The following is a 12928-nucleotide window of genomic DNA, read 5'->3' as shown; positions in this document are numbered from 1 at the left end:
TTCTACAGGATGGGCCAGTAACAGGTGTTATCCTTCAAGAAGGGGTAAGAATGATCCTGAAGGCATTCTGAGGTCCCCAGGGCTGCCACTGCCTCCATGGCCTGGTGGGTGGGACTCTCTCTTCCTCAGTTACAGAGGGCCAAGCTACTGTGTCTACACACAGGGCTCAGGGGGTGGGATAGCCACCCTGGTGGGCTCAGGAGGTAGGGCCACTCTGGGGCGTACAGAAGAAGAGAATTATTCTTGAGCCTTAAAATCTAAGGGAATTTCCTCTGTGCTCAGACTTGCTTGAGACCCAAGACTCCTTTCTTCTTTCTAGTTTCTCCTATCTAGAACGGGAATGTCAATCCAATGCCTCTCCTACATATTGCACTTTGGAGGAAGATAAGATGCTAAATTTCACAGGTTCACAGCTGGAAAAAGAATTTTACCTCAAGATCAATCATTGCTCAAGTCTCACTTGTATCTAATTAGGTGATATTTAGAGGAGATACATTTTGTACTCAGAGTTGATGCTGGAATGGGCTAAGACTTTTATGGCTAATAGAATGGGCTGAATATATGTTACATGTGAGAAAAACATGAATTTGGGAGACCAAAATGTGAAAGCTTTTGGGCTGAGTTGTGTCACCCCAAAATTCATATGTTGAGGTCTTAACTCCTTTACCTCAAATTGTGACCGTTTTTGGAGATAAGACATTTAAATAGGCAGTTAGGTTAGAGTGAGATTATTAGGGCGGACTATAATCCAGTATGGCTGATGCCCCTGTAAGAAGAAATTTAGACATTGACATGTACAGAGGGAAGACTGCGTGAAGCCACAGGGAGAAGACAGCCATCTCCACAGTGGCCTCAGAAGAACCCAAGTCTGCCAATCCTTGATCTCAGACTTCTAGCCTCCATACCTGTGAGAAAATTGATTCTTGTGTTCAAGCCACCTGGTTTATAGTACTCTGTTATAGCAGCCTTGGCAAACTAATACACCTACCCATATAGCAATGCCATTCTGTCTTGATTAATGTAGCTTTATAATAAAGATATTCCATAATGAGTACAGGTAAGGAGAGTAAATGTTCAAGCCTTGTTCCTGATCTTAAGGGAGAACATTCAGTCTTTTTTTTTTTTTTTTTAATTGCTGCCCCTCTAGTTTACTTATTTATTTTTTTATTTAAATGTTGTTACTTAACATACAGGGCAATATCGGTTTCTGAAGTAGAATTCAATGATTTATCACTTACATACAGCACCCAGTGCTCATCACAACAAATGGCCTCTTTCATCGCTGAGTATGATGTTAATTTTAAATTTAGATTTTCTTTCTTTTTTCTGAAAATGCCCTTTATATAATGGAGGAAGTTTCCTTGTAGTTTTAGTCTGCAAAGGGCTTCTGTAATGAATGGGCATTGAAATGATCATATGGTTTTTTCATTTTATTCTGATAATGTGGTGAATTACACTGGTTGATTTTTGAATGTTGAACTAACTTGGAATTGCTTAAATAAAACTGCTTGGTTGTTATATGTAATAATCTTTTTGAAATTTTGCTGGATTGGTTCCACTAATACTTTATCGAGGATGGTTGCATCCTCAGTCCTAGGCAATTTGGGGGAATTATGTATTTGATTTCATACCTGGGTTCAGCCATTCATTAAAAATGACTTTTAAAAATATAGTTTCCCATAATTTCTAGGTAAACACTGCTGGAGGGTGCTTCTTTGAAATATCATCTTTTCTACTGCTGAGAAAATGGCTAAATAAGATTATTTTACTGTACTTTTTCCTTTTGCAGAAAAGAGGTTATTGATTTCTAGTTTATATTTTATAGTCATGAAAACTTAAAGGAATATAGTGTATATAGGATATTTTTTAAAATGCTAGAATATATTATATTTTATAATTACACATAATACTTACAATTTAAAACCTCAAGTCACAGGGGTGCCTGGGTGGCTCAGTGGGTTAAGCCTCTGCCTTCAGCTCAGGTCATGATCTAAGGGTCCTGGGATTGAGCCCCACATCGAGCCCCGCATCAGGCTCTCTGCTCAGCAGGGAGCCTGCTTCCCCTTCTCTCTCTGCCTGCCTCTCTGCCTACTTGTAATCTCTTTCTCTCTCTCTGTCAAATAAATAAATAAAATCTTAAAAAAACAAACAAACTTAAAGTCACAAAAATTTAGAATTTTTGAATCCTGTCCTTTGGCATTTTGTGGAAATCCACACTAACCATTTTGCTTCATTGTGTTGAAAAAAGTGATTATGTATTTTTTTCTAACTTAAGTGTTGGGTGGGATGAATGAAACTTGCAGATACTCAGGTACCTTCTCCCTCTCTCTGCAGCTCACCAAAATTGTCTGTAACTCTTTGCTGAAGGTGACAGCAGAGCAAGATACTACCTTAGATCAAGCTGTATTAATTCTGTGTTAATGACAAAGTGGGTTGATTTTTGTCCTGGTAGAGCTTTCTCCTTGCCCTCAATTTGTGATCTCTCCTTAATTTCTCAGGTCTTGTGTCATCATCTGTACTTGGTATTAAATCATGGGGAGGAAGCTGGACCTGTCTGGTCTGACCGATGATGAAACAGAGCATGTTCTCCAGGTGGTTCAGCGAGACTTCAATCTTCGAAAAAAAGAGGAAGAACGACTAAGGTGAGATGCTTCTATTGCCCTCCTGGGTACCAAGAGACAGCTTTCCCGAGAGTGTTCCTTGCTGCTGGCCCTAAGTTAGAAGTCTTTATGTCATATACACACACTTCTGTCAGGAAGAAAGCCCTGTCCTTTGTGGAAAGTTTCACCAGCACTGGGCATCATAATGTCAGTTCAGAATGTGACTTTTCACACTCCCCATCAAGATTTTCTTTGGGCTCCTCAACCTCAACATTTTTAGCTGTATTAAGTTTGTGAGGACAGTGGCTGTTTTGAACTTGCTCTTGGCTTTAAATTTCCTGTACAAAAGAATTAGACCTGTACAATCTGTTGCTGGAAAGCACAGCTCCTGTGGTATAGGAAAAGGGCACTGAAGGACTGGGACAGGAAAAGGTCCCACTGGACCAGGCTGTGATCACCTGGCCCAGCACCACCCTCCTAATTTTATAGAGGAGGAAACTCCTAATTTTATAGAGGTCGGAAGAGGGGCCCTTCTGACTCTCCAATTGGTTTTTCCTTGTGGAGTGTTCTGGGAGATACCATTGCTACTGAGTTGGGTAAAAATGTCTAAATGTGGAAGAAGTCAGAGTGCCCGAGGTGAAGTTATATGTTGGGTCTAATGTGTTGGAACTAGACGGTCAGTCATCATTAGCTGTCCTTATTCATCTGTCACCCATCAGGATTGTACAGGTTTATCGTGGTACTGTCTTCTTCCTTAGCTGCTGAGCTCAAAACCCCAGTCTTTGTGATTCCTCCCCTGATTTGGTCCCCACACAGAGCTGGGCCAGGCAATGTTGATTCTGCCTCCTCACCATCTGTCCCTGACCTTCTCTTGAGTCTAACTTTTATCACTCTCATCTTGGGAATTGCCATAATCTTTATGACCTTCTGCCTCTACTCCTCCAAGTAGCCAGGGTTGTGCCATATCTGAGCCCCAACCATGTCCTTTCCCACTCAGCTTAAAATTGGTGTGGATTGTTTTCCTTTTTCATTAGGATACGTCAGACTTTGTTTCTTTACAGTATTGTCTCCCTTGCTAGGTTATAAGCACTATGGTATAATCATCTTTATTTTTACCATGTTTTGTTAGTCTCTTCTATTGTATATATTCAACATGTGCTTGTTAGAGGGAAGACCAAAAAAAGCCCTGTTAATTAAATAATTAATCTATTTGCAGACCATGTGGTAGGCCTTGTTGAAGCTGTTGGGTAAATAGTGAACAAAACCATTCTTTGCTCCATGGAGTTTATATTCCAGAGCTAAGCTGGTGAATACCATAGCCACCACTCATAGGTGTTGACCGAGCACTTGAAATGTGGTGAGCCTGAATTGGGATACACTTAAGTGTAACATACACACAAGATTTCTTATTTAATACCAAAAAAGGTATAATATCTTATTAATAACTTTTTATTGATTTCACTTTGAAATACTCATGTTTTGGCTATATGAGGTTAAACAAAAAAACACTATGAGTAATATTCCCTATTTCTTTTTATTTCCTTTAGTATGGCTACTAGAAAATTCAAAATTATGTATATGTCTCACGTTATGTTTCTGTTGGATGACTCTGCTCTAGAAGGAGGAGAGGCAGAGGAAATGAACAAATAAAAATGTATTTATATATGTTCAATAATGGTAAGAGGCACAATGAAAAGTAAAGCAGGGAAGGGGGCAAAGCCCAGTGTGGGGTGGCAGGTGCTGTTTTTCCATGGGCTGCTCAGGGGAGACCTCTCTGGGGACATTTAGGCAGAAATCTGAAAGAAGTGAGGGAGGGAGCTGTGCTGCTATCTGGGGTGACATTAAGCACAGCAGAGGGAACCACAGATGTCATCTTTCTGACTCAAGGACATGCCTTGTATGTCTTCTGAGGAGCTAAGAGGGAATGAGCCAGGGAAGCATTGTACAGAACAAAGTCTTAGCAACAGCCTGCGTCCAAACCATGTCATAAGTAGGGAATCTGTGGGGAAGCCCTGGATATTATTGTAGGTTGAGGAATCACAGAGTTTTTAGCACAGGATGACATGACCTGACATCCGCTTTGTAGGGTCACTGTAACTGCTCTATGGGTAAGGCATCATAGAAAGGAGGGACAAGCAGCTGCGGAACTTAGAGGAGGCAGCAGTGCAAGTGAAAGGCCATGCTTTCTCAGAGTAGGTGAGGGTCTGTGGGGTGGTGAGTGGTGATCAGATACTGGAAACAAGTCAAAGGTAGAGCCAATGGGAGTGGCATTTTGTTACTGGGATAGGCAATGTAAGAGGGAACAGAATCAAGGAGGACTGTGAAGTCTGTGGCTTGGGTGACTAGGAAAAATGAAGTTGCCTTTCCCTGAGTGGAGAAGACAAAAAAAGCAGAGGGTTGGCAGGCAGCTGGAATTAAGAGCTCTGTCTTAAGCATCGTCAACTTGAGATTGTATTTAGACATCCAAGTCGAGATGTCAAGTTGGCATTTGTATATTTTCATCTAGAGTTCAGGTGGGAAATCCAAGCCAGACACAAAAATTTTGTAATGAAAATGGTCACCAAAGGTCAGGAGTTTAGGTAGACCTGGGGCATATAGCATAATACCAGTCAACATTAAGACTGTTTGGAATTTGTGGCCACTAATTTACATTGAGACCAATTTCAGCATCGTAGTGTGTGTTTCTCCTGCATTATTCAGCTTCTCTCCTCACCAGGACCATCAATAAGAACCACATCTTCCTCCATTTTGTGTCCCAGGCTCTGGGCTCGGGGTCTGGCCCGTATTAGACATGCCCTAAATGTCTGTGGAACAGATGGATCAGTGTAGATTGTTTGTCAACCTGTATGGTAGGTTTTATGTGTAGCTTGAAGAACCAGTCTTAATATTATCTAGGAATCATTAAGGCCATCTGTGTATCATGCTTCATCTCCTGGAAACTCAAGTATTGGCAAGCCACAAACTTATTTAGTGTCTTCTGATTGTGGACTCTTCTCTTAGCTCCACTGTAGTCACATGCTGGTCTCTATGGAAGAGTTGCTTTATGCTTGGTTTGGGGAGAAGTGTATGAAACACAGTGAAGTTACCACTGCAGTAGGTTGATGAGGTGGGCGCCGTCTTTCTTTGAGGTTGTGTGGTCTTAGTGGCTAGTAGTCAGCGACTCTGCACAAATGCATGGTCTTGGGAATGTGTATGTGTTAGGGAAAAATATTATTTGAAGCCATCAGTGACTAAAGAGTGACACAGCACCTCTTCTGCTCTTGGGAGTGGATGGCTTTCCTCTGAAGACAGCCATCACTACTGTCTTTGTGTCCATGTCCCAGTTGACATGCCTCTATGGGTGCCTACAAACTCTGAATGATTTTCGTATAGAACCATACTATTGGATGAGAAGATGTTGAGACAACACCACCTCAAAACCAATGAAATCATCAAATATTTGCCTCACCTTTTCCATATTGCTTAGATTTAAAGTGCACGGAGAGTCTAGGAAGATGTGTTCTAGCAGACATTTTTGAATTCTTTAATATTTGCTTTAATGAACATGGGACTCAGAATGGAGGATTTTTAATTTTAAAGTTTTAAATTGAATTACACATCTTTTCACCTAACCAGGTATTTTTTGTTTACCTAGTTTCTTGGGTGAACTTTCATGAGAGTAGCTTTTGTGTGTAGAGGTTGTGCATTGTTTGTGATGATCTTCAGTGTGGACATAGTAGCAAATACATAGGTGATCATGAAAGTGTGAATTAAATGTCCTCAGAACATAGACCTGGTAGTGGGGCTGAAGAACTCAGCACATTTAGGTCATTGAAATGAATTCACGAAAAGAGAACTAAAAGGTGTAAAGCAGTCACTGTGAACTGGCAGTGCCCCTGGGTACTCTGCAAATTCTTCTGTTGTCTCCTCTCAGGAGTTGCTAGAAGGTGGATCTCCATGCTACATGGAAGTACCCAAGCACAGAGAGGTTGCAAGGCTTGCTCAGAGTAGCATGGTTCATTATGGGTAGAGCCAGGATTTTGTTTCCCAAATTCTCTGTTACATAGACTACATTAAACCTTTTCAAAACTGCCTGCCTCCTTTCCTTCCCCCCTCCTCCTTTCCCTCCTTCCATCCCTCCTTTATTCTCTCCTTCCTTTACACCTATTACCCTATTCCCTCCCTCCCCCTTCCCTTGCTTTCCCTTTCCTTCCCTTTCTTTTTCTTTTATTGTGTTAGGACTTTGTTTAACCAAGAGATAGCACGAGATGGTGAAGAGAGCCTGGTTTTAGAGTTTGGAAATGTGAGTTTGCCTCTTAACATGAACCCCAATTTTTGGAAACACACTTAATCCTTCAATAGAACCTGCTCCTCTGTAAATTGGGATTAAGGACACCTGCTCTATCTATTCTTTTATGTTGTTGTAAATACTGAAATAAGTGATGCATTTAAAAGTGTTTTATGGGCGCTTGGGTGCCTCAGTGGGTTAAACCTCTGCCTTCAGCTCAGGTCATGATCTCAGGGTCCTGGGATTGAGCCCCATACTAGGCTCTCTGCTCAGCAGGGAGCTTGTTTCCCATTCTCTCTCTGCCTATCTCTCTGTCTACTTGTGGTCTCTGTCAAATAAATAAATAAAATATTTAATAAATAAGTAAGTAAATAAAAGTGCTTTATGAATTGTTAAAGATAGATGGGAGCACCTGACATACATAGGAGGAAAGTGCTGGCAGGTAGTGAAAGCACCATGATTTGGAGGAGCCTTCCAGGATGGAGAGCTAGGACAGCATCCTCATGAATTGGAGCAATGTGCAGGTAGGATGGACAGTCTGCACCTTCAGCCAAGATCTCTTTCCTGAGTTCAGGCCTGTAGAGTGTGCCCTGGAGAATGGGAGCACAGCCTTGCAGGTGGCTCTCTCAGGACATCCCACAGGTACCTCAGTCTACTGTGTCCAAACAGTGCTGTCTCCCAAGGGAAGGGATGGGGAGTCACAGACACTGGCCTGACTTTGCAGACCAGTTGGCTCACTGGCCTTCAGCAGAAAGAGTCCCAGGCTTCTGCAGGGCTTTTGGCATCACACAGACACAGCAGGGTCATCCCATATGATGTAGTGTGCTCTGGAAAGACTAAAAAAAAAAGAAAGAAAAGAAAAATATAATGGAACATTTTAAGTGAAGGTTACAATTCTCCCTCAGTTTTTTCCTAGGTTAAACTGCTTTGGGCCAACTTGAATTGTGCAGAACATACAGTCAGGCTTGGATTTTCATTTGCAATTGAGAACTTCAACCAACCATCATCGTATTTTTGTATATGATCACATTTTTGTTTTCATTTTTATTTATTTTCTCTTATTTTATATATTTTTAATTAATTAATTAATTTATTTATTGTGTTATGTTAGTCACCGTACAGCAGGTCATTGGTTTTTGATGTAGTATTCCATGATTCATTGTTTGTGCATAATTTATTTTTTGTTATTTTATCTTTTTAATTAATTAACTAATCAATTAATTGTGTTATGTTAGTCACCGTACAGCAGGTCATTAGTTTTTGATGTAGTGTTCCATGATTCATTGTTTGTGCATAACACCCAGTGCTCCTTATTTTTCAAGATGAAGTTCCCATATGCACATAGCTGACATGTGTAGTTTAAGTTTGGCAAATATATACACAAATGTAACCAACACTCCCATCAAGATACAGAGCACTTCCATCAGCTCCAAAAGCTCCCTGTCTCCAATCAGTCGGTCCCCATGCCTCAGTGGTAGCAACTGGTTTGATTTCTATCACATGGGCAGTACTCCTTAGGATTTGGCTTTTTCTGCTCAGCACGGTGCCTTTGAGACTCCTCCGTGTTGTTGCGTGCATGAACAGTCAGTTCCTTTATATCCCTGAGTAGTGCTCCATGGTATGTTTCGTGCTCTCACAGCTCGTGGACCCATTCTCTTATTAATTGTACCATGCCAGTTTTTAGCTGTTAGGAACAAAGCTTCAGTAAATATTCTTGGCCAAGTCTTTGTGTGGACTGTGTTTTCATTTATCTGAGCAGATACTTAGAAGTAGAATTGCTAGGTCTTAGGAAGGTACACACAAGTAGCAAGTACAAAAACAAAAAACAAAAAACCACCATGTATCCGCACTAGTTACAGCAACTACCAGCATCCAAAGCCAACTGCAGACATTGTGTTGTTCTACCACAAAATACTTCATCATGCATCTTGAAAAGACTAATGCATTTTAACAGCTAACAAAATTAAATAATTCCATGTTAATCCTCTAATATCCAGAAAATTTACCCAGTGGTCTTTTTTTAAAAAAGTCTTTTTACAGTGGATATCTTCAAATCAGAATGGAAACAGTGCCCACTCACTAATCTTACCATTTTGAGTTGAAAGTCCCTTCATTTTGTTATGACTTCTGACTTAAATCAGAAGGCAAGGGTGCCTGTGGGAATAGTTTTGATTTGTTGTTTTTGTAGTCAGGCAGAGTTAAAGATGGAGCTTAGTTTTTGTTTCATTTTGTTTTATTTTGTTTTAGAGAGAGAAAGAACAAGTGAGGCAGGGGTGGGTAGACAGAAGGAGAGGGAGAGAACCTCAAGCAGATTCCATACTCAGTGTGGAGCCTGAAATGGGGCTTGACATCACGACCCTGAGATGATGACCTGAGCCAAAATCAAGAGTCAGACGTTTAAACGACTGAGCTACCCAGGCACCCCAGGTTAGTTGTGTTGTAATTTTCCCCTTGGGGAAAATCTTTTTTCATAATTTGTTACATTGGCCTCCCTCCAAATTCTATTAGAAAAATTTTCTTAATTCATAACTGAAGTGTTCTTTTTCTTTCCAAAAGCTATGTATTTAGATTGGATGGGATATTTTAACACATGCCAAAGGGACAGCACAATTGTCATGGGGGGTGAGTAGGAAGTGTTGCAGCTATAATTTGTTCCAGGACTTCCAGTGAGTGACAAGAAGAGGCCTGTTCCCCACTCCCCCAATCCCGTTCCATCACAGCTGAAATGTATACATCAGCTTCTGTGTATATGCACACTTAAATTAATTAAAGTGATTCTGTGGACTCCATATCAGTAAGATTATGTGCTTTCCCAGCATTGGAGATGTAGGGTGTTGAACATTTAATCCCATTAAAGCCTATATGTAGAGTGGGACTGTTTGGGAAAGACCAAGGACTTGATGGGCCTGTGGATGTTAGACATGCATGACCAGAGAGTGGAGGAGTTCTTATTTGTGAGTTCAGCAGAGTGGGTGCCAACTGCATTTCTCCAAGACACACAACAGCATTAGAGTTATGGATGGAAGATGTTGGAGAACAAAAGACATGTTGATTCCTGCTCCTCCCTCCAGAGACCAAATTTTTTTTTTAAAGATTTTATTTATTTATTTGACAGAGATCACAAGTATGCAGAGAGGCAGGCAGAGAGAGGGGTGGGGGAGGAAGCAGTCTCCCTGCTGAGCAGAAAGCCCTATTTGGGGCTCGATCCCAGGACCCTGGGATCATGACCTGAGCTGAAGGCAGAGGCTTGAACACACTGAGCCACCCAGGCGCCCCCCAGAGACCTAATTTAATGAGGCAAATGTATAGAAAATGCACATTATACTTGGTTAATTTCATTCTTTTTCTTTTTTATCAGATGATTTCATGCACATAGTAGAAATCAAAATGGCAAAGAAGAGCTTATAATGAAAAGCACATATCCTCTGATTCCTGTTGAATTGTTTTCTTCTTAGTTCTTGGTCTTCCTGGCATGACCTCCATAAACCTAAAAATCATGCTTATGTTGCTATTTCATAATTAATGAATTAATTATTTATTCATTCATTGATTCGTTGAATGAATGAATGAATGAATAATTAATGAATTATGTTTAGACATTCTTCGTCTGCTCTGAATGATTGGGGTTTCTCTCACTTATGCTACCATTACCTTTTGTTTCTTATATTTGTTTCTTGATATTTCTTATATTATTTTTGGCTTGGTTTTTTTTTGGTGGTCATATTTCAACCTTAAGGAATATATGGAGACCTTTGAGTCTCATTCCGTCAATTTTTGCTATTCCTTCGTGATTCTGACTGTGCAAATGTACATATTGGTGCCCCTGCCTTCCCTCTACCCCTCCTTCCACTTTCTTTATCTCCCATCGGTCCCTAGGGTAACTTTATCTTACATATCCAAGCTTGAGGCCACTCACAGGCATTCTGCAAACATATTTGAGCCTCTTCAGTTTTGTTCAGAAGTTGACTCTAATGTTGAAAATCAATAAGCAGCCCTTAAGTAATTATGATGGAACATATTGTCTGTGCTCCCTCTCCTTCTTTTTTAGAACTTCACTGAAATCTGTAGGTGGCTGATTGTTCTCCTCCTTTTCTCTTTACTTTTATAAATTAATTGCACTTTTATTACTTCACTGTCATTTTGAAGTAGTCTTGGGAAGGAGGAGAGGCTGCTAAGTGTTTTAGTCTGTCATCAGGATTTGCTAGTCAGGGCCATGGGGACCCTGGAGTGGGTACAGAGATGAAGAGCCCCCCAGCGTGCAACATGAACCCAGAGCACCCTCTCAGTCAGACAGATACGGATCTGAGTCATTCTACCACTTCTTACCTCACACTTGTTACCCAGTCTTTGAGCCTCAGAGGTCAAAATGATTCCAGAAGAGACTGGGACATTGCTGTACATGAACATTGTCTATCCTCAAGAAAGTTGACATTTCTGGAAAGTCTACCTTGACTTTCACTTCACCTCTGTGGATAGAACCGTTGAAGGGAAGGCAAACCATGCCATGGACCCTGTCCTCACTGTCTTAGATCCATCCCAGGTTCCATAATTCCAGGTATCATTGATGCCCACTGAGAGACACACCCTCTAATGGACTTCAGGTTTCTACATTTTTCTTGGCTTGATTGCCTTCTCTGCTTCTAGGGTTGTCTCTTTGACAGAGTAAACAGGGTTAAGAATATTGTGTCTACACAGGGTTCAATGAGAAGAATAAATGAATTTGTATAAAAACTCAGTATATTCAACACTGTTGGCTGTGGTGTACCCTAGCAGCTAATGAGATTCATCATCAACATATGAAGTTTCTCTATTCCCTTCTTTCCTCAATTATGCAATTCTTAAAAAAATCTTTATGGAGTAGAAAAAAATAACTAGACATATATGCTTCATTAAAGGCCATCCTGTTCCAGAATGCATGTACCCAACCACTTCATTTCTTAGAATTTGAGTTTCTGGGGACAGTGGGAGTATGGGGAACTCACCCAGGATCAGTGTGGTGTCTATAGCAGTTCTCAGTCTGGTACCAGGCACGCATGGAAGTTTTGGGTTTGGATTTGGATGACATCATTTATGGCAACTGTAAAGCCTAGAGGAGGAGCGAGGTTGTGATTGGAGGAAGAAATGCTAACTATAGCTTTCTAGGCTGTAGGCATACTAGTAGACGGACCACCATAGTACAGTATGGCCGGGGGTGGGGATGGCCAAGTCTTGTTGCCTTCTTGGTTGGACTCCATATGTTTTTTGAGTTACTTAGATCCAGGAGCCCTGGCATCCATTGAAGCATGCCAGTGTTTCCTTGGTAGCCCACGGAGGGCACAGCCACAGACCTGCATATTGCCCCTACTCAGGGGCTGCATTTGCTTGAGTTTTGGGCATTTGGCTAGTGTTCCCTTCTCTCCATCTGCCTTTCTGTGTTTCTGGCATACTTAATTGTAAGAACTTCTTTTTCTTCTGTAATGTAGCATATTGTGATGTTCTGTTAATATCTGCTCCAGTAAACAGATTAAATTAGTAAAATAAATAAATGAAATGTCATCTGTATGGTGGAGATAGAGAGTGCTCACCAAATATTTCATGTGTTCATGCACATTTCCCAGCCTCCCCTGCAGTTGGGTCAAGACCATGTAACTATGTCGGGCCAGTAGGCTTTGGGAGGAAGGTTATGTGTCACTGCCAGTCCAAGGCACTTAAAAACATATATTCCTCCATATCTCCTGTATCCTCTGGGAACCATGGAGGCCTCATGTTGAGACATGGCATCACCAAATGGACAGAGCCTGCTCTCTAAGACATTTGATGGATAGAGATTCTGGTGACCAGCAGGGGACTTTTTGTGATAAAGAAAGAAACTTTTGTTGGGTGAAGTCACTGAGGTTTGGGGGTCTATTTATTACAGCAACATACTCTAGTATTGCTTTGACTACTAGTTTCTGGGAGCTCAAAGGGACCCAGGGATCTGTTATACCCTACCCTTGGCTTTGCAGCTGAAGAAGCAGGCTTGGAGGGTGCATGGGTAGATAGTGGTAGAGTCTGTCTAGGACCTGAGTTTCTGATGCTAGGG

At 41.1% G+C, this 12928-nt stretch overlaps 1 protein-coding gene across 9 annotated transcripts in view; it reads left to right on the top strand.

The window, feature by feature from the left end:
• Positions 1–12928, top strand: part of MYRIP (myosin VIIA and Rab interacting protein) — a 393633-nt gene that overhangs the window by 60319 nt on the left and 320386 nt on the right. For 8 of the 9 annotated variants that reach the window (XM_059161999.1, XM_059161995.1, XM_059162000.1 and 5 more), the window contains one exon: positions 2499–2642. In XM_059161999.1, coding sequence (XP_059017982.1) covers positions 2533–2642 — 110 coding nt within the window. In that variant the 5' untranslated portion in view covers positions 2499–2532. Of the gene's footprint in view, positions 1–2498; positions 2643–12928 lie in introns of those variants that run through there. The other variant, XM_059161998.1, reaches the window with a different exon arrangement.

This window comes from Mustela lutreola, chromosome 2, assembly GCF_030435805.1.
Source record: "Mustela lutreola isolate mMusLut2 chromosome 2, mMusLut2.pri, whole genome shotgun sequence".
NCBI lineage: Eukaryota > Metazoa > Chordata > Mammalia > Carnivora > Mustelidae > Mustela > Mustela lutreola.
This window is presented reverse-complemented; position numbering and strand designations above follow the sequence as displayed.